This window comes from Oncorhynchus mykiss, chromosome 9, assembly GCF_013265735.2.
Source record: "Oncorhynchus mykiss isolate Arlee chromosome 9, USDA_OmykA_1.1, whole genome shotgun sequence".
Lineage (NCBI taxonomy): Eukaryota > Metazoa > Chordata > Actinopteri > Salmoniformes > Salmonidae > Oncorhynchus > Oncorhynchus mykiss.
Window position 1 is genome coordinate 40,619,931 of NC_048573.1, and position 22,973 is coordinate 40,642,903.

The 22,973-nt window shown below is 46.2% G+C and overlaps 1 protein-coding gene across 1 annotated transcript in view; it reads right to left on the reverse strand.

The window, feature by feature from the left end:
• Positions 1-22,973, reverse strand: part of LOC110531175 (semaphorin-3G) — a 65,927-nt gene that overhangs the window by 26,418 nt on the left and 16,536 nt on the right. The window contains exons 2-4 of the mRNA XM_036987988.1: positions 17,923-18,083; positions 13,695-13,757; positions 2,868-2,987 (exon numbers count right to left, since the gene is read on the reverse strand). Of these exons, the coding sequence (XP_036843883.1) occupies positions 2,868-2,987; positions 13,695-13,757; positions 17,923-18,083 (344 nt within the window). The remainder of the gene's footprint in view (positions 1-2,867; positions 2,988-13,694; positions 13,758-17,922; positions 18,084-22,973) is intronic.

Sequence of the window (22,973 nt, forward strand, 5' to 3'; positions counted from 1 at the left end):
CACAAAACCCTCCCTACTATTAACCCAGCGGCCCCCACCCTAACTACCAACATAGCCAACACACACACACACCCTGAATATGACCACCACAGAGACCACTCTTCCAATCCCTGCCTATAGCTATACCCTCCTTGCCTCATATCACACATTGTTGGTGTCACAACCTCCTTCCCCCAACTTCAATAGCTGGCCCCCTCACCAACCCTCCACGACCAGTCTGACCCCCTCCTGCTGGGTGAGGTACACAGGCACTGTCTGCAGCTCTGTGGGCCCTGTGGAGGGAGATCTAGCTAGCGTCCTGCTTTAAATGGGTCCTTTCACCACATACAGGCCCTTTACACAGGGCCTCACACCAGGGCGGCAGGGGCCCCGCAGGGCAGCTGCATTCTGGAGCACAACCCTGGGCCCCTGAGTCCACAGCTTGGAGCCCTGAGCCTGGAGCCAGAGTACTGAACGTTGCTGAGGGCTACATCCTGCAGTCTCTTTCTGTGTAAGGGAGGGAGAGAGACTGAGATGACGCCGAGATAGAGAGATAGAGATAAAGAGTTAGACTGAGAGAGAGAGAGAGAGAGAGAGAGAGAGAGAGAGAGTTAGACAGAGAGAGAGAGAGAGAGAGAGAGTTAGACAGAGAGAGAGAGAGTTAGACAGAGAGAGAGAGAGTTAGACAGAGAGAGAGAGAGAGACAGACAGAGAGAGAGAGACAGACAGACAGAGTTAGACAGAGAGAGAGAGAGTGAGAGGGAGAGAGTGAGAGAGAGAGAGTGAGTGAGAGAGAGAGAGAGTTAGACAGAGAGAGAGAGAGTTAGATAGAGAGAGAGAGAGAGAGAGAGAGAGACAGACAGACAGACAGAGTTAGACAGAGAGAGAGAGAGAGAGAGAGACACACCCTACAGAGCCCCAGGACAACAGCACAATTAGACCCAACCAAATCATGAGAAAACAAAAAGATAATTACTTGACACATTGGAAAGAATTAACAAAAAAACAGAGCAAACTAGAATGCTATTTGGCCCTAAACAGAGAGTACACAGCGGCAGAATACCTGACCACTGTGACTGACCCAAAATTAAGGAAAGCTTTGACTATGTACAGACTCAGTGAGCATAGCCTTGCTATTGAGAAAGGCCGCCGTAGGCAGACATGGCTCTCAAGAGAAGACAGGCTATGTGCTCACTGCCCACAAAATGAGGTGGAAACTGAGCTGCACTTCCTAACCTCCTGCCCAATGTATGACCATATTAGAGAGACATATTTCCCTCAGATTACACAGATCCACAAAGAATTCGAAAACAAATCCAAATTTGAAAAACTCCCATATCTACTGGGTGAAATTCCACAGTGTGCCATCACAGCAGCAAGATTTGTGACCTGTTGCCACGAGAAAAGGGCAACCAGTGAAGAACACACACCATTGTAAATACAACCCATATTTATGCTTATTTATTTTATCTTGTGTCCTTTAACCATTTGTACATTGTTAAAACACTGTATATATATATATATATATATATATATATATAACATGACATTTGTAATGTCTTTACTGTTTTGAAACCTCTGTATGTGTAATGTTTACTGTTAATTTTTGTTGTTTTTCTTTTTATATTTTCACTTTGTATGTTGTCTACCTCACTTGCTTTGGCAATGTTAACACATGTTTCCCATGCCAATAAAGCCCTTGAATTGAATTGAATTGAGAGAGAGTTAGACAGAGAGAGAGAGAGAGAGAGAGAAAGACAGACAGATAGAGTTAGACAGAAAGAGAGAGAGTGAGAGAGAGAGAGTGAGAGAGAGAGAGAGTGAGAGAGAGAGAGAGTTAGACAGAGAGAGGGAGTGAGAGAGAGAGAGTGAGAGAGAGATAGTTAACTGAGAGAGTTAGACAGAGAGAGAGAGAGAGAGTTAACTGAGAGAGAGTTAGACAGAAAGAGGGAGTGAGAGAGAGAGAGTGAGAGAGAGAGAGTGAGTGAGTGAGAGAGAGAGTTAGACAGAGAGAGAGAGAGAGTTAGAGAGAGAGAGAGAGAGAGAGAGTTAGACAGAGAGAGAGAGAGAGCGACAGACAGACAGAGTTAGACAGAGAGAGAGAGAGAGAGAGAGAGTTAACTGAGAGAGAGTTAGACAGAAAGAGGGAGTGAGAGAGAGAGAGTGAGAGAGAGAGTTAACTGAGAGAGAGTTAGACAGAGAGAGAGAGAGAGAGAGTTAGACAGAGAGAGAGAAAGAGACAGACAGACAGAGTTAGACAGAGAGAGAGAGAGTGAGAGGGAGAGAGTGAGAGAGAGAGAGAGAGTGAGTGAGTGAGAGAGAGAGTTAGACAGAGAGAGAGAGAGAGAGTTAGACAGAGAGAGAGAGAGAGAGAGAGTTAAACAGAGAGAGAGAGAGAGAGTTAGACTGAGAGAGAGTTAGACAGAGAGAGAGAGAGGGAGAGAGAGAGAGAGAGAGAGAGAGAGAGAGAGAGAGAGGGAAAGAGACCGTGATAAAGACACCACTGTGTTCATAGACTGGGCACAATTAGACAGTATAAGGTATTAAATGCTGTCAAATTTATGGAGAAACGGACAGAGTAGTTGGCGCTGCCACGGGCACAATATGCCAGGTCTACAAGACGGTGAGTAGGAAGAAGCAGCCAAGTTAATGGGAGTCAATGGGAGTCACATCAGCATAAGGTCAGAGTTTGCTAACACAGACCAGACAGCCTCATCTGAATACTGGCCGCTGAAGGAGAGAGTATGCAGCGCAAAACCAGGGTGACTGATACCCAGTCAACTCATCCATCAAAGCCTGTGTGTGTGTGTGTGTGTGTGCGTGCATGTGTGTTTGTGCATGTGTGTGTGTTTGTGTGTGCGTGTGTGTGTTATGCAGTGTGGTCTTACCTCTCCACGGTGGCCCACGTACACGTAGGCACACATGGGCTGGAAGGCACCCGTACCACAGGCCAGCAGGTGGGTGCGGTTATAGGGCTGCAGCAGGCGCACAAAGTTGCCACACTCCGTCTGTGAACACACACACACACACACACACACAGATGAAATAAATCAAAATACATAGTACAACAAACTGTCATCCAATTTCGGACAATTTTACTTGAGGGGTTTGCATAGTACAACCCATTTTTATTTTAACAAAGACCATTGATTCCACATATTAGCAATAAGGGCCGTGAACAAGAGTTGAAAAGGTGAAATACAATAAACTTCAACAAACACTGGGCTTTTCAGATCTTTCCCACACCCAAAGACAGAGCCACAGGGAGAGATCAGCGAAAAGAGAGAGAAGAGAGAGAGGAGGAGGAGGAGAGGGGAGAGAGAAGAGAAAAGAGAGTGAGAATAAGAGAGGGATTGTAGAGAGAGAGAGGAAACTGGAGATCTGGAGAGAGAGTGCGAGAGTGCGAGAGGGACGAGAGAAAGAGGGATGCGAGAGAGAAGAGAAAAGAGAGTGAGAATAAGAGAGGGATTGTAGAGAGAGACAGAGGAAACTAGAGATCTGGAGGGAGAGTGCGAGAGTGCGAGAGGGACGAGAGGACGAGAGAAAGAGGGATGCGAGAGAGAAAGAGAGAATTATAGAGCCCCACAGGAAGAGTAGGGCACAGCTGTATCCTGTTCTTGCCGAATCGCAATAGGAGCTGAGGAGTGGTGTCACGGTGACGAACAGGAAACCAGCCAAGAGTGTCACTGCCCTAGGGTAACAGGGTCAAACTCGTCCGCTAAGCCACAGAGTGTGTGCGCGCGTGTGTGCGCGTGCGTGCGTGTGTGTGTGTGCGTTTCTCTCGAAGACTGCCGGCCAGTCAAGCCTGCTGTGATTGCTTCCTGAAGTACTTGAGAAGAGCCACATAAGGATTGGAACACGCCATCTCAGAGACAGGAGCCAAATCATTTCCAGAGATATGGGTTCTATTGCTCATTACAGAGAGGCTTCTCCAACTCCAACAAGATGGGTGCTGTGTTCGCGCGTCTGGTGTATTCCACATAAACAACACTACACACATTCAGCGTGTTCTCCATTGGGTGAACGCATTCCCATTTGGCTACTATTATAACTGTATATTGTTTAATAATGAGTTAGACAATTATTAGCACATAATATTGAGTGTGTAACAGACAGGCAGGGTGGTAGGGTAATACCATCGGGATTAAGATGTTTATACTGAGGGAGGGAGCCATCTTTGAAGAGCTGTTTTCAGTGTAAACAGCATGCGGTGACTGGAAAGCAGTCTCCGCTGTTAACACTGACAGGAAATAAAGACCATCGCTGATGGAAATACACTCACAGAGCCGTAACCAGGGTCTGAGTTTTAGTGAGGTCTGGAAAACTCTAAAACGCTATTTAGAGAACAGGAAAAACGAGCAAAAATGTCCCCAGCCATTATCACATTGGTTGCTGTAGCTCCATTCACCTCAGTCGATCTACAAACAAATAGCCTATTAGCTATACAATTAGCCGCTACACATGAACTCATATTAACTCAGCACCGTGACTAAAACCTAGAATTGAATATGTACAGAGGGATTTGTCCATGATAACTACAAGTGTAGATAGCTGACTAGACTAATCTACCAATCTAAAAATGTTTTACTGACACGGGCTAATTGACTGACTGTCAGTGAGTGGCATATCACAAGAGGAAAATTGCCGATGCACAAACATACGTTTTGAAATGGCACCTTGTCGTATTACCTCGTGTTATTATTGTATCAACAGTAAGTTGAGACCCCAACTGAGTCCCTACATCTAAAAAAATATATATGTACGTATTGGTCCGGACCTCGGTGTCCTCATATGTAGTTAAGGACAGGAACACACACACACACAGGCGTGCACAGAGAGACACACACACACACACACACACACACACACACAGAGGCATTTCAAAGCTGTTTTGGAAACAGCACGATGCCTCAGTCCGTCCAAGTCTCCGTGGTCCACACAGCTGGAGCCTCATAAAGAAGAGGGCCAGATGACAACTCAAGGGATGTGAACATTGATAACTGAGACGGACACACACGACGGTAACCACGGCTACACCAGATTCCCACACAGGCCCTGAGATACCAGCTTAGACGTGCGCACAATCAGACGTGCTCGACTCCTAAAGTTGAGTTGAAAAAAACATGCCTTTGGGCGCTGTAGCCCAGCAGTAGTTTTTGATGCCAGTAAGCTCAGACATACTCTAAGCCTGGAGCGATCCACAGTGTCGGTCTTGGGAATTTGTCTTGGGAATCAGAGCACTGGGTTGACAGTTGCTTACTGGTTTGTAGATAAATAAGTCACTTCCACGATTGTACCCATGTCAGTAAGGCTGTACCCCGAGTGGTGCAGCGGTCTAAGGCACTGCAGCTCAGTGCTAGAGGCATCACTACAGACACCTTGGTTCGAATCCAGGCTGTATCACAACCGGCTGTGATTAGGAGTCCCATAGGGCGGTGCACAATAGGCCCAGCGTCATCCGGGTTTGGCCTGTGTAGGCAGTCATTGTAAATAAGAATTTGTTCTTAACTGACTTGCCTAGTTAAATAAAGGTTAAATACAAAATACATTTTAATGAACATAGTAGAATATTTTCTGTGGCAGTGCTGGATAATGCCAGAGCACTTTGCCAAATGGCACCAAGCTGAATTTCCAGCTCCCTCATGCATGAGTCTCACAAAGTTCTTCAAAAGTATCCAACAATGATTCAAAAGTTAAAATCTATCTCCCACCCACTTGGACTAACAATTCTCCCAAACCCACAGCACTGCTGTCCCTGTTTTGTGATTAGCTGGTTACTTCCTGCTGTGGGAGGGGCTATGGGGGATTCATAGCTCCAATCCAGATGTTTTGGTCATTAGTGAGCCGTGGTTAAGGAAGAGTGTTTTGAACACCGATGTTAACTTTTCTGGTTATAACCTTTTTCGGCAAAACAGATCTTCCAAAGGTGGTGGAGTGGCAATCTTTACCAAGGAACAACTTCAGTACTCGGTTGTCTCCACCAAGTCTGTCCCTAAACATTTTGATTTGCTGGTTTAAAGCATTAAACTTTCAAATAGCTCTTAGTTGACTGTTGCTGGGTGTTATCGTCTTCCAGCCGCACCGGCCTGCACCCTACCTGCCCTAAGGCCCCTTAAACTAAGTCTGAATTTGTCCTGCTAGGTGACGTAAACTGGGACATGCTTAAACCACCTGACCAAGTCCTAAAGCAATGGGACTTCCTAAATCTTTCTCAGATTATTACCAATCCCACAAGGTATGACTCCAAACACCCAGAAAAGGCTACTCTCCTTGATGTAATCCTCACAAATAATCCTGATAGGTATCAGTCTGGTGTTTTCTGTAATGACCTTAGTGAACACTGTTTTACAGTCTGTGTTCGTAATGGCTGTTCAGTGAAACGACCTGTCATGATTTGTCATAGACACTTGATAAAAAACTTGAGCACGCCTTCCTTCCATGACCTGACCTCTGTAAATTGGTATAGAATCAGCTTGATCCCCTCTGTTGAAGACGCTTGGTCCTTCTTTTTTGATATTTTTAGTTGTATTGTTAACAAACACGTCCCCATAAAGAAAAATGAGAATTAAAAACGGGTTCAGCCCCTGGTCCGACCGTGATATTGGAGAGTTACTCCACCTCAAGAATTCCGTTTGGCGAAAGGCTCGGCACACGCATACTCAGGCTGACTGGCTCCTGTTCAGGCAAATGAGAAATAAGTGCACTCAGGCTATCCGGAAGGCCAAAGTTAGTTACTTTAAGGAGCAGTTTTCTTTATGTGGGTCTAACCCCAAGAAGTTCTGCAAAACGGTTAAAGACAAACCTCCTCCTCACAGCTGCCCATGTCCCTTAATGTTGGTGATATGGTTGTTACTGACCAGGAGCACATGGCTGAGTTCTTTAATCACCACTTCATTAAGTCAGGATTCCTATTTGACTCAGCCATGCCTCCTTGCCCGTCCAACATTTCTTTATCTCCCACCCCTTCTAATGCGACTAGCCCCGATGCTCCTCCCTCTTTTCCCCCTGCCCCGCTACAAAGTTTCTCCCTGCAAGCGAGTTCGAGGTGAGGCCGAGGTGCTAAAGAAGCTCCTTAAATTTTACCCCCAAAAAACATCTGGGTCAGATGGTTTAGACACTTTCTTCTTTAAGGTTGCTTCCAATATCATCGCCAAACCTATTTCTGACCTTTTTAACCTGTCTCTCCTCTCTGGGGAGGTTTCCATTTCTTGGAAGGCAACCACGGTGCATCCTTTATTTAAAGAGGGAGATCAAGCTGATCCTAACTGTTATAGGCCAATTTTTATTTTGCCCTGTTTATCAAAAGTGTTGGAAAAACTTGTCAATAATCAACTGACTGGCTTTCTTGATGTCTATAGTATTCTCTCTGGTATGCAATCTGGTTTCCACCCAGGTTATGGATGTGTCACTGCAATCTTAAAGGTCCTCAAGGGTATCACCATTGCCCTTGATTCTAAGCAATGTTGTGCTGCTATTTTTATTGACTTGGCCAAAGCTTTTGATAGACCATTCCATTCTCGTGGGTCGGCTAAGGAGTATTGGTGTCTCTGAGGGGTCTTTGGCCTGGTTTGCTAACTACCTCTCTCAAAGAGTGCACTGTATAAAGTCATAAAATCTGCTGTCTCAACCACTGCCTGTCACCAAGGGAGTACCCCAAGGCTCGATCCTAGGCTCCACGCTCTTCTAAATTACATCAACAACATAGCTCAGGCAGTAGGAAGCTCTCTCATCCATTTATATACAGACGATACAGTCTTATTCTCAGCTGGCCCCTCCCCGGATTTTGTGTTTAACAACAAAGCTTTCTTAGTGTCCAACAAGCTTTCTCTGCCCTTAACCTTGTTCTGTACACCTCCAAAACAAAGGTCATGTGGTTTGGTAAGAAGAATGCCTCTCTCCCCACAGGTGTCATTACTACCTCTGAGGGTTTAGAGCTTGAGGTAGTCACCGCATACAAGTACTTGGGAGTATGGCTAGAAGGTATACTGCCCCTCTCTCAGCACATATCAAAGATGCAGGCTAAGGTTAAATCTAGACTTGGTTTCCTCTATCCAAATCGCTCCTCTTTCACCCCAGCTGCCAAACTAACCCTGATTCAGATGACCATCCTACCCATGCTAGATTACAGAGACGTAATTTATAAATCGGCAGGTAAGGGTGCTCTTGAGCGGCTAGATGTTCTTTACCATTCAGCCATCAGATTTGCCACCAATGCTCCTTATAGATCACTGCACTCTATACTCCTCTGTAAACTGGTCACCTCTGTATACCCGTCCCACTGGTTAATGCTTATTTATAAAACCCTCTTAGGCCTCACTCCCCCCTTATCTGAGATATCTACTGCTGCCCTCATCCTCCAGTCACATTCTGTTAAAAGTCCCCAAAGCACACACATCCCTGGTCGCTCCACTTTTCAGTTCGCTGCAGCTAGCGACTGGAACGAGCTGCGACAAACACTCAAACTGGACAGTTTTTTCTAAATCTCTTCATTCAAAGACTCAATCATGGACACTCTTACTGACAGTTGTGGCTGCTTTGTGTGATGTATTGTTGTCTCTACCTTCTTGCCCTTTGTGCTGTTGTCTGTGCCCAATAATGTTTGTACCATGTTTTGTGCTGCTACCATGTTGTGCTGCTGCCATGTTGTGATGCTACCATGTTGCTGTCATGTTGTGTTGCTACCATGCTGTGTTGTCATGTTTTGCTGCCATGCTATGTTATTGTCTTATGCCCTATATATTTTTTTTTCTGTATTTTATCCCAGCCCCCGTCCCCGCAGGAGGCCTTTTGCCTTTTGGTAGGCCGTCATTGTAAACAAGAGTATGTTCTTAACTGACTTGCCTAGTTAAATAAAGGTTCAATAAAAATAAAATACAAAAATGGGACATATGTGTCTGCTGGGGAGGGTTAATGAAATTAGGGGTCATGGGGTTGCGACCTGTGAGGAAGGCCATCATAAAGCAAACACTTTAGGTGTTAGTCAGGGGTCAACTAGCGGGGTCACACAGCACCATTAGACAGCCAGTTCCCCTCCATTAGCCAGTTAATAAAATACCCTCACACACACACACACACACACACACACACACACACACACACGCCTCTAACTCCCATCCTCATCCTCCATCCCCCCACAGTCAATGGAAGGTAGTAGTGTGCACATCCTACAGCTCCAAGCCACAAACACATACTGTATAAGCAGTGCTTAATTTATTAATTCGGGAGGTTCCGGAAGAGAAAGTCAACTGTGAGAGGGAGGTGACCTGGGGCACTCTTAGGTACCGGAACGCATGCAAAATCACCTTCATAGGGAAGCATTGCATGCATAGCCTCACATTTGCATAACGGCATAGAGCCATAAAGTAGAGACTCTAGCAGAAGTGGGAACCATATAAACCCATTTCATGCAATTCTACATAATTTCACGGCTGGAGACTTTAGCAGAGTATTTTTTTAATACCGCACAACAATGATATAAAAGACAGGCTACTTTTCCACTGACAAACTGAGATCAATAAAAATGACCTCGTCTTGAATCCGTCAATAGTCTAGGAGTCCGGAGAAACACATACTGTACAACAGGAAGAGGAAATAACAGTCTAAACAAGCTTGCCAGTTTCACTGACTCACCCAATGACTCGCAGCTCACTCACCGGTGATGCACTCATACCATAAGCCTATCTCTCGCTTGTTTTACCTTGTAAAACAGTGCTGCTTGCTCAATAGGCCTATTTGGAATTGTATCAAATATTTTGGTAGCCTACAGACAGATTAGAGTCCTCTCTTTTCAGCGAGAGACATTTGTTTTCCACGATTTGATTTGAAATCTTGCGAAAGGCCTGTTCTGGCTGGGTTCTGTTTGCTGACAGTTTTGTTTTCCGACTAGGCTATGCCTTGACTGGGCTACACACAATCCACAGTTAGGCTATATAAAAAAAAAATATGGCTATTGATCCTCCGTGGCTAAACTGTAGGCCTAATCTTGGTGTAGTATTCTGAATGATTTCATTTCTTTCTGAACAGACAGCAGTAATTCTAGAACTATTGGCAAAAGCAGTTCAATTGATCAGTGGTGCTGCGGCACCTCCAGCACCACTCCAACACAGCTGTGATAGTATAAGGAAATAAATGATGAAGTGCAACTCTGGAGAGGTGAGAGCTGCAGGCTGAGGTCTATCAGAGCAGAGAGGGAGAGAGAGAGAGAGAGAGATCATAGAAAGTGAATGGCATTCTAGTCGTGTGAGAGATAGAGGCTCTTCTCTCTCTCACCACGGCCACGGCCACGCGTTGGTCTCTAGGCTACAGTGTTTGCGCAAACCATAAACCCGGGCCGGCCCAACCCGAATCAATTCTTAGAATATCAGGCATGGGCTGAAAATATCAATTTTCACACAAGCTACGTTTCTGTGAGGGTACTGGAGAATTGCCGAGTAGGCAACTCGAATGAACTCTGATCGCTTTTATTTACATGTTTACACAGCAAAAGATGACCTTTCCCCCCCATGTCACCAGAGGTAGGCAAAGAATGAAACAGTCCAAAACTGAGAGGTGCCCGGATCCTGTTCCGCTGGGATGCTCAAATTAGGCACCGTATATAAGGCTGTGAGCTATATATAATGGTATTACGAAGGAGACAAAGACAGATTCCGACCACCAGCCTAGCAGCCTAGCCAGCGTTCTCCATTGAGAGGTCACTGTAGCAGAGCGGTTAATGGGTTCAACAATAGGAACACATCACAGCCCGGCTTTACACAACAGGCTAGCTGTTCAAACCAGCCAAGCTGTCCAGTCAGTGCCAGCGTCTGCTTCGCTCCACTGTTTTTGTTTAATGGGAGGTCTCCCTGTCCAACACCTCTTGAGGGAGGGAGGGAGGGAGGGAGGGAGGGAGGGAGGGAGGGAGGGAGGGAGGGAGGGAGGGAGGGAGGACATTCAGAACACAGACAAACACACACATTTTAGTGGCCAGCTGTGCAGATGACCTGCTCCATACACACTCACATGTCCCTGTATCCATTGGCTTAACCAGTCCACAGTAATTGTGAACCAAGCCTTTCTCTCTGCCAAAAACACACTCAAGGCCATTTCCACCGATCAAACCCATTCACGCCCTGACTTGACTTTTCACCCTAACTTGACTTCTGACACTGGGTTTTGTGTCTGTGCATGTCTGAGCCTTTGTCAGTTAGAGAAGAGGGACAGAGAGTGTGCCCGATCAATAACCATCCTCTGAGTCCACAGACAGAGACACAACTGGGCCTGTCCACTGAATATTATGCACAGCCCTCAAAACAGGGGACCACCGCCCTCTCGCAGAGGGTAAGCAACACAGACCTGAGAGCCTTTCTCATGGAGCCCCTAGTCTCAGAGGGCACCGTGGTGGCGGTGGAGGGGTTGTATTCCGGTTGGGAGGAACTTGAGGTGTGAAGTGTTACAGATGTGACCCTGTACACACACTCCCAGCAGACACACACACACACACACACACACACACACACACACACACACACACACACACACACACCTCCGTCACCTCCACCTCTCGGCCCTGTCGATGCAGTCACTGTTAATCCATCCCAGGGTGAATGGTGAAGCTATGGCGTACACACACTCAAAAAGGCCCGTAAACACACACACTCCGTGTGGCCTCATGGGTCCAATGGGCCAGAAGTCATTACCATGGTCACACTCCCTAATGCTATCATGTTTCCACAGGAGAACACACGGACCTCTGCTGTCCACAGAGAGTGACGCTAGACACATGGGCCCCTCCACCTCTCGGAGAAACAATGCCACGGTAACGAAGACATTTTGCGTAAACCGCGGCATTCAAACGAGGCTCCAAGGAAAACGAATGGGACTGTAGCGACTGTGTTGGTATCAAGATCCAGGGCGTAAACCACGTTTCTATTCATGCGTTGATTGGCATGGTAATGGACCAATAGTATTGGAGAAAAGTTGAAAAAAACTGACCAACCCCGGCGCCACGACGTAACGTGAAACTCATTGTGTGCCATACAGCCTCTTTCCACCAGGGGTAGTGCTTCTCTCGCAGATCGAAAAACAAGAAATGATCGAAGGCGAGTGTAATGGGGACTGTAAAGTGAATTACTCGCGAGTTCACCAATGGTTAATCCAATCAATAGTTCATTTTCCGAGCCAGAGCTGCGAGCCGCCATGACTCATGACAGCCGCGGCTTACTGGTGAAGACAACTTTAGCGCAGCCCTAAAAACCTGATTCAAACCTTCAAAGAGGTATGTAACGAGACATTATAGAAACTCTTTCTACTGTTTTATTTCCATTTTAGAGGTGATAAGTTGGAAAAAAGCCTTTTCCACACACACGACATTTCCCCACCACTCAGTAGCTTTAGCATCCCCACCCGCCATTTTTAAAAAGACCTTCTTCAGTCATGCAGAGACGGGGCAGCATGAAGGTCTCGCCATTGATTTTGCTGGAAAGCGGAGACATTGTGCTTTACAATGGTATTCATGTTACAGCTGACCTGGAAGTATTACGTTTTTTTGGGGAGCTAAAAGAAAGCCAATAGTACGGAACACTGTCGCGTGCGGGCAGTTTGTTAGTTATCGTTATCTCCAACACCACACGTCCAGGCCTCTGTCTATTTAACAGAATGATGGAGAGGACAAGAACCAAGTGCACTGGAATGGTGGACTGAATGAGTCTGGTGGTAGGTGAGCGCTGCTGGGGCGCATGCGTGCTTCTCCAGGGGAATGGAACGGAGCTTTGACACACATACGCACCCCGACTCCCTTGGCACAGGTTAGGATTGAGTTTCTGGAGGCCCAACTTTAAGGTCCTGCGTGGTAGCGCATAGCGACTGCTCCTCTCCCCTATGGACACCGGCTCACATACCTCGGCCCCTGCGGGATATTTCTCACCGTGACGGGCGGAGGAAACGCGTAATAACTGCTGATATTGGATACCTCTCCTCACCTGCCACTTCAAACTCCACAATTACCTGTAGGGCCAGCATTGACGCCCGATGGGGGTCTTAACCCCCTTCCAACCCCCATCCACATCCACAGAGACCGATTAGTCCTGTTTACAGGCCCAACCACCTAACCCGGACCAGATGCCAGGGCGGTTTCACTTTCAGTCGTTAGCCAAGACTTAGGGGACAGAGGTTATTAAAAATGGAACCGCAAGTGTCTTTACAGCATTTGTGTGGGGACTGGGGAGTGAAGGGCCGTCTTCTGATGGCTCATTAAAGATGGAATTACTGGTGTCCATGGTGCCGGATCCCGACTCTGGACACCTCAGCCACGTAGTCGGGGCTATTATTGTGCTCACCAGATCAAAGCAGCGACTTCGTTAGGGAAAGATTCTCAAATCTCATTCACTGGGCTGTTAAACAACATTACTGTGCCCAGAGATGGTGGGATGGTGGGATGGAGGGATGGAGCATGGAACTATGGTTGTAGCTTGTAGGATTTAGGAAACGCGAGTGTTGACACAGCAAGCCGACCGTAGACGTCAATTCGCTGTTTAGATTCCCGGGGACATGATCCAGATGGTGTTGTAGAATGTACAGTACAGTCAGGAAGGTGACTCTAGAACGTTGATTTCTAGATGATTGATAGAGCGGGTGGATAGGCTAGGCAGGTGGAAACCACAGACGTGACATCATTAGGGGAAACAAGAAGTAGAGAGGCCACCTCAGAGTTGGATGGGTCTGACTGAGCCGTCACTCACCTGAGAATCCTTCCCTCTCTGGACACAGTCATCTTTGTTACCAGGCAACGGAGGCCAGTAGATCTACGGAGAGAGATGGGGAAGAGAAAGAGGGAGAGGTGGGGAGAGAGAGAGAAAGAGAGAGAGAGAGAGAGAGCAAGAGAGAGAGAGAGAGAGAAAGCGAGAGAGAGTTGGGGGGTGAGAAAGAGAGAGAGAGGGGAAGAAAAAGAGATTGAGAGGAGGGGAGAGAAGGGGAGAGGGGGGAGAGAGAAAGAGGGAGAGGTGGGGAGAGAGAGAAAGAGAGAGAACATGATAAATGACATAAGATTGTACACAGCCTAAATCAGCAATATAACAACAGGAAATTAGAGCATGAGAATGATTATTGGCCCCTAGTTCATACAATTAAGACTTACTAGAACACATAGGAAACCAAGTCCATCTCATTAACTCTTTGCTTCCCTTACAGTCCTCCACTGGCTAATCAGTACTAGTTGATTTGGGCGGGTCTAATATGGGACTGTAACCACAGAGTCGTCTTACAGGCCCTGGGGTTAATGTACAGTACGTTCTATATCATCAAACTCCAGCTCATTTAAGCCTGCATTTGGAACGCCCCTCTTTGGCCATTAGCACCGTCAGATACTGTGTTATGTATTACTGACTCACAGATGGCAATCTGAAACAACAGCCCTTGTGTGTGTCTCCTTAACAAACGTGCTCTGCTTTTCAGAAAGAGGCATGTGCAGGATACACAGACAAGCAGTAACTTTCTGTGACGTGCACGACTCCCCTGCATGCCGCAATCGGTGTCCATGCGCTTTGTGCCCTTGCTCACATGCATGCACATGCACGCGCCTATGTACGTTAGCACGTGCACGGATGGCAATTCATCTTTTAAGAGAGAAGACAGAGGCTGATACAGTTCTTTTCTGTAACTCAGTTTGCTATAGCGTGACGGCTATGGACAGGATTAGGGTCTCTTGTATAAATCACACTTTTACCGAGCCTGTCCAGAACAGGCCTTTTATAGTCTGGACCAATGGATTCAGACGATCTGATATTGACCACTGCACCATTCCTCAAATTGCCTGGATTCACATGGGAAGACGTCATCACCTGGGACTATGAACTCACAGCCTCTTAGTTTACATCATTCCAAACGTCCTGCTATGCCACCATGTCCGTGTCAGTGAAATATTGACCCTGTTTTCCTACACTTTAGACTTAAGTAAAGTAAATCTCAGCTTTGTTCAAAATACACTCATTTTTATTTTATTCATCATAAAAAAAATATAAGAAATAACCTTTATTCAACCAGGAAAAGCCCATTGAGACCCAGAGTCTCTTTTTCAAGGGAGACCTGGCCAAGAAGGCAGCAACAATCAATACGTTACATCATTAAAACATACAACAATACAACAACATGATCCAGCCTAAAAAAGCATTTACACTCCGCCGTAACAGAGTCTCCCATCAATATGTTAAATTCATTCAGTGGCACTAACACATCTAGATGGAGCATGAATTGTAGATTATTCCATGCCTCTGGTGCACAAGAAGAGAAGGCAGTCTTGCCTAATACTGTGAATGTCCTGGGGACTTTAAGTAGCAACCACCTAGCAGACTACAGAGATGAACACATACAAATGTATCTCTCTGTGCCTATAAAGTGAGGTCCAACCTACCATTTGGTACAATGTGCAATGGTGGGTGAGTGATTTGGGCATTTGCAAGAAAGCGCAAGGATGCTTGATAAACAGAGTCCAGTCTCTGTAAGACGGAGGAGGCTGCATGCTTATACAACAAGTCACCATAATCAATAACAGACAAGTGGCCTGAACAAGTTGTTTAGGTTGTTTAGGTTCTCTGTGACTGCATTTCAACAGTAATTTGATTTGGACTTCCTGATCAATCCTGTGCATTTGTTTCTTAGACCTCTGAAGGAGGCCCAGTCAACAGGAGCATTTGTGTGTCTATTTCTGTTTCTAATTCATTCTGCCAAGTTATCTGAAAACCAGGGATTGTCCTTTCCACTGATTCTAAAGAGTCTTGTTAAAACAGAATAATTATGCCCCACCAACATTAGACAACTGTACAGAAAACCTCTCAAATTACTGAAATAAGTTAAATGAAATCAATAGTCTGATGAACTGATTATTAATCAGAAGTCCAGGTGGCACTCTTTTACTAAGTGCAGAGATTATTATTATTATAGGTAATGAACGTGTCAAGAGACACTACAGACTTTGTGGCACAGCAGAAAGAACAGCATGCCCCAACTCCAGAGGTTGTGGGTTCCAATCCCAGGTGGGCTCATACTGGAAAAGTCAGTATGTGATATTGTTGTTGATGAAATCTATTTTTGCTGAACGGCGGACCACTTACTTTAAAACCCCCAGATCACTGCGTTATACTTACAACAAAAAAAAACACCTGACATTTGCAGTTTACATGTGCATTTTCGAATGAGCTTTTTTGACAGGTACAAAACGTTGCATCCCCATGTTGCCACGTTTATTTCACCTTGAGATAATGTTTTCCCGTGTAGTTTCATGTTATCATATGTTGCTTTTACAAAAATGTTAACATTTTTTTTATCGAACCCATAAGATCATGTGATCACATGTGAAGTTCATGTGGTTTTTCTGTAAGGGTCTTGATCCTGCCTATGTCCCAAGGGCAGGTGCCCTATGGCTCTGTGGAAACACATCTGGCAACCTCATTGACTATCCCATCTTACCACAGACTCAGAGAGGTTTACACCCGACCTTTATAACAACAGTTCACACCCAGCAGTCAAGACAGTCCTAGAATATATACAAGCCCAGGCTCTTAAATAACATGTAACCCAAAGGCAATGGAACCAATGAACGAGCCTTTAAGAATCAACCACATTCATCGCAGCATAAAACAAGTTTGCGCTTTATACACAAACACTCCTCAAGAAAGCAAAGCTCTATTATCGAGCTGCAATCATTTCTGTTTACGCCAAAAGCACAAAGAGAGTAAAGTATGTGGCACATTTACATGAGTTTAATAGGTATTCTGTTTTTTTTTCATTACCATTAAGACTGCATTGAAACAGTTCAAACATTTCCCGGTTATGATACGCCAACGTGGCTGTTGGAGCTGTTAAGAAGAGGTGGTGGGCAGTGGGCTTTGGGCTGTGGGCTGTGGGCAGTGGGCTGTGGCTGGAGCCACGGGAAAGAGGCTGAGAGAGGGGTTATGGAATTGGCCATCATCGGCTATGGAATTGACTATTCGCTTGAATGAAACAGCAAGCTTGTGTCAATCGACATTTCTCTCGCTCAACCATTTTTTAACCTTGCCTACCCTCAGAGATGTATGGGGTTATTAGAGGCAGCTCACGGGCCAACCTGCTCTCTGTCACCTCATTTTCCCAACTCGTCCATGTTTGTTTCTCCTTGTCAAATACTAGTGGACCCAGCCAGACTGAGTGTAAGAGTTTATACATTACCAATAGTGAGTTGACTTTATAAATGGAGTCTAACAGTAAACGGGTACAGAGCAGGTTAAGTCTGATATACAGAGGTGATGAGGGAGGGGAGCAGGGGGCTTAGTCTATGATGGAGGACCAGGGTGAAGGCAAGATACAGGGGGATTTATGAAATCTAGAGGGAATGATATGTGAGGTGGAGGAGGAAGCTGGAGAAACCTGGGGCCAGGGTTAATCTCTCTCTCTCTCTCTCTCGTATCAGCTGGGAAACCACAGAGTGCTGATAAGAAGAGCTGCATTGAGACCAGTGTAAACTCTAGACTGGGACATGGATGGCAGACACAGGAGGCTGTTTATCACAGGCCGAATGAGGACACACACACACGTGCACATACACACACACACTGCTCAAGCAGCAGGTCCCACTAACTCAAACTGTGAAAGTGTTCATCTCTGCAGGGAATATGTAAGGAATCCCAGAGTTGGACTTGGATAAAAGGGAGCAGAGTGGTGATTTAGAGGCCTGTGGTGTTGGGAGTCCTGGTGTGATGTATATCTTCATGCTTCCAATGTAAGCCCAATCCCCAGTCAGCAACTTAAACAGCAACACTAACTCCTCTCCACGGAACTCGGGCCCATTACAGATGGGCCTGAGCTCTGATAAACCTTGATAAGCACGGCCAATGGGGGAGTTTAGGAACAACTATTTACGTAAGGATTGTTGCCTGAAGTTGTAAAGTAGGGCGTGTATGGAGTTGTACTGGAGTCCCACAGGGAATGTAGACTCACCTCTTTGGAGTCCGGGTTGGTGTGGTCCAGTCTCAGGGAGTAGAGGACGTCTTTGCCCCCCAGGAACAGACGGTCATGGTACTCGTCCAGAAACACAGCGGTCAGAGAGAGCTGACCGTCATGCCCACTGAAGATAGAGGACCGGTTGGTGGCCACGAGGTCTGTGGAGAGAGGAGAGGAAGGAGGATGGATGGATGAGGAGAGGAGAACAGAGGAAAGCGTGTGAGGATAAACAAAGCCAGCGGAGGACTACGTCTGCTCAATATGCTAAAGAAAGCTGAGATTTGTCTGTGGAATAGAACTAAGGGAGTGAGTGGTTCTGGGTTGGGTTCCCTGCTGAGCCAGAGATCTCCATGTTCGTTCAAATGGATTCGAGGTGCTTCCAGAACAGTAGAGGCCTGGAACTGGAAGGCTTGGCTCTTGGATAATGACTCAGTGTTCTGTGTTCTGAGATGACAAACAAAGATCAAGAGCGGTTTGGGTGGAGTCACAAATCTGAAATATGTCCCTTATGGTTCTGGGAACATCCACTGCTTCCTTCTACTGTACAATACAGCACATTGTTGCCATTAGAATGTTCCGGTCTAGTATTTTAGACACTATATAACTACAGTGTATGTTGATAGGATGTCTTGCCATGGAGATGGCGGTGGGCAGGGGTTAACATGGAACGTGCTGCTCTAAGGTATACAGACACGTCCATTTGTGCACACACACAAACACACACACACACACACACACACATTCTCGCTCTCTATTCACTGGGTCCACTGCTCACTGGCTCTCCTCTAATGTGCAGTCCCAGATCGACCAAACAAATGTGCAGATGTTAAACAGAGAGCGTGGTGGGGAGGCTAAGCATGCTCCTCTAACGTCCTGCTTGTAATGCTGTTTTAGTATACATTTAGCATGGCCTAGCCATTGGTGGCCTAGACACTGGTGACCTAGACACTGGTAAATGGAAGGTAATAAGAGAAGACAGAAATACTGTAATAGGAAAACAGGATTTGACCTGTGATCCTAAAGTGAGTTTGTGTGTGTGTGTGTGTGTGTGTGTGTGTGTGTGTGTCTGTGTGTGTGTGTGTGTGTTTCTGTGTGTGTGTGTGTCTGTCTGTACTGTGTGTCCTTGTCTCTGTCTGTGGTCTCTGTGTTGCCAGACTGGACTGTACACAACGGGATCTCCCTCTTCCCCTAACCAATCTGGAGTCAGGAGGTGGAACTCCGTGCCTGGAGCCAAAACACTTTGATACTTTTAAAGGGTGTGTGTGTCTATGAGTGTGCAGGAAGAAGAGAAACTACAAGAGAACGAGGGAAACAATGATAGCAACTGGGGGGAAAGAGGACAGAGTGAGAAGAAAGAAAAAAAAGAGAGAGAGAGAGAGAGAGAGAGAGAGAGAGAGAGAGAGTTTGATCTCTAACCGTCAGATCAGAAGTACTGATTAAAAAGGCAGATTAGTACCCACGGTATTATTCAGATCAGGGAGTGTTGTAATTACACTACAGACATCCCTTCACCCTGTCATGTCTACTCTTTAATGTCTCACAGACAGACAGCAGCTCACTGTTGGATCTTCTCTCCAGCTATTCTGGCAACAACATCAAAAATAACAAATTAATCTACAATCAGAGACACATAGTTCAAGATCGGTGTGAGGTGGTGGTTTGTATGTTTTTGGCAGATCAACCCAGTGTGTCTCTCTTGGAGCCCTAAACCCCAGAGCTCTGTAGGGCCCCACTGATGGACACGGTGTCGCTGGGTGCAGAGAGGCCCTTGTTCATCACTCAGCAAACATTCAGAGGAGCGTTGAGTGACAGGGGCTCGTCTCTCAGGGTGTGTGTGTGTGAGTGCGTGCGTGTGTGCGTGTGTGCGTGCGTGTGTGTGTGCGAGTGTGTGTGTGTGTGTGTGTGTCTCTGTCTGTCTGTCTGTCTGTCTGTCTGTCTGTCTGTCTGTCTGTCTGTCTGTCTGTCTGTCTGTGTTAGCCCTCCCCATAATTAACTATGGTAAGAGGTGGAGAGCACTATAAACTTTACAGTGTTTTTCCTCTCATATATTTCCTAATTGGGAATAAAACATGATCATGAACCAAGATTAATGAAAAAGCAGAGGTGGCACGAGTCAGACCCAAACCCTTAATTGGGATCCCATGAAACAGTCGCTACAGCAGAGGCCAAACAATAGGGCTGCCTGTTATTACGACCTCATGAAAGTTACATGAAAACTTCTCCAGTTCAAGTAACTAAGCATAATTGTTAACAGAACGCACCCAGGCAGGCGGACATAAGGATGGACGGACAGACAGACAGGAGATCTGACTGACAGAGGCAAAGACATGAGCATGAACAGAGAGGGGGGGGACATACATTCCAAACAGACAAGCAAGCACAGTGATAAGTACAGATGAGGGCCATAGGTGACATAAATATGCTGTTGACAGACAGGGTAGTAGAGAGATCCAGGTAGTATGGTTGAGATTACACAGTATAGGCAGACAGAAACACCCATCAATACTATTCCGTAGCAGATAATGTTACAGACAAGGATACAGTGTCCGAGTCCAACTGAACACGTGCAGGAATGCGGCCTCTGTTTTCATTTAAATGTATCAGCGTACACAGAAGCAGCAAACCTGGAGCAGCCTACTTGTACACGAATTCAGGGCGCTCGGCGTTTCCCACTGATCTGTAGGAGCTGACGATCGACTTCAGGTGTCAGTGTGGAGTGTCTCAAATCAAATCAGATTTGATTCGTCACATGTCCCGAATACAACTGGTGTAGACTTTTACCGTGAAATGTTAGCTTACAAGCCCTTCCCAACGATGCGAAGTTAAAAAAAATATTAACACAAGATGAATAGAATAAAATACACAATGGAGCGATAATATACAGGGAGTACCAGTACCAGAATGTATGTGTGTCTGTGTTGTGTCAGTATGCGTGTGTGTGTGTTATGTTTGTGCATATGTAGTATGTGTGATTGAGTGTGCATGTGGACTGTATGGTGAGTGTGCGTAGGGACAGTGCAAGATACAGTCAGTGCAGATAGTTCAGGTATCATTCATTGAATGTCTAGTAGTTTGGCTATTTATCATTCTTGTGGCTTGGGGGTAGAAGTTGTCTCGGAGCCTGTTGATCCGAGAGTTGATGCTCCGGTACCGTTTGCCAGACAGTAGCAGAGTGAACAGTCTATGGCTTGGGTGGCTGGAGTCTTTGCCAATTTTTTTGACTTTCCTCTGACACTGCCTGATATAGAGGTCCTGGATGGCAGGGAGCTCGACCCCAGTAATGTACTGGGCTGTCTGAGGGGGAAGAGGCGCTGCTGTGCCCGCTTCACGACTATGCGGGAAAATGTTCAGTCATTAGTGATGTGGACGCCAAGGAACTTGAAGCTCTCGACCCGCTCCACAACACCCCCGTCGATGTGGATGGGGGCGGGCTCTCCCCTCTCTCTCCTATAGTCCACGATCAGCTGACGTTGAGGGAGAGGTTGTTGTCCTGGCACCACACTGCTAAGTCTCTGACCTCGTTCCTGTAGGCTGACTCATTGCTGTTGATGATCAGGCCAAGCACTGACGTGTCGTCAGCAAACTTGGTGATGGTCTTGGAGTCATGAGTGGCCACGCAGTCAAGGGTGAACAGGGAATACAGGAGGGGACAAAGCACACACCCCTGTGGGGCCCCTGTGTTGAAAGTTAGAACGGAGGAGGTGTTGTTGCCTACCCTCACCACCTGGGGCTGCCCCGTCAGGAGGTCCAGGATCCAGCTACAGAGGGAGGGGTTCAGTCCCAGGATCCCTAGCTTGGTGATGATCTTGGAAGGGACTATGGTGTTGAACGCTGAGCTGTAGTCTATGAACAGCATTCTCACACAGTTATTTCCCCTCTTGTCCAGGTGGGCGAGGGCAGATTGCGTCATCTGTGGATCTGTTGGGGCGGTATGCGAATTGGAGTGATTCTAAGGTGTCTGAGATGATGGTGTTGATGTGTGTCATGACCAGCCTTTCAAAGCACTTCATAATTTCAGATGTGAGTGCTACAGGGCGATAGTAGGCACACACATACAGTGCCTTGCGAAAGTATTCGGCCCCCTTGAACTTTGCGACCTTTTGCCACATTTCAGGCTTCAAACATAAAGATATAAAACTGTATTTTTTTGTGAAGAATCAACAACAAGTGGGACACAATCATGAAGTGGAACGACATTTATTGGATATTTCAAACTTTTTTAACAAATCAAAAACTGAAAAATTGGGCGTGCAAAATTATTCAGCCCCTTTACTTTCAGTGCAGCAAACTCTCTCCAGAAGTTCAGTGAGGATCTCTGAATGATCCAATGTTGACCTAAATGACTAATGATGATAAATACAATCCACCTGTGTGTAATCAAGTCTCCGTATAAATGCACCTGCACTGTGATAGTCTCAGAGGTCCGTTAAAAGCGCAGAGAGCATCATGAAGAACAAGGAACACACCAGGCAGGTCCGAGATACTGTGGTGAAGAAGTTTAAAGCCGGATTTGGATACAAAAAGATTTCCCAAGCTTTAAACATCCCAAGGAGCACTGTGCAAGCGATAATATTGAAATGGAAGGAGTATCAGACCACTGCAAATCTACCAAGACCTGGCCGTCCCTCTAAACTTTCAGCTCATACAAGGAGAAGACTGATCAGAGATGCAGCCAAGAGGCCCATGATCACTCTGGATGAACTGCAGAGATCTACAGCTGAGGTGGGAGACTCTGTCCATAGGACAACAACCAGTCGTATATTGCACAAATCTGGCCTTTATGGAAGAGTGGCAAGAAGAAAGCCATTTCTTAAAGATATCCATAAAAAGTGTTGTTTAAAGTTTGCCACAAGCCACCTGGGAGACACACCAAACATGTGGAAGAAGGTGCTCTGGTCAGATGAAATCAAAATTGAACTTTTTTGGCAACAATGCAAAACGTTATGTTTGGCGTAAAAGCAACACAGCTGAACACGCCATCCCCACTGTCAAACATGGTGGTGGCAGCATCATGGTTTGGGCCTGATTTTCTTCAGCAGGGACAGGGA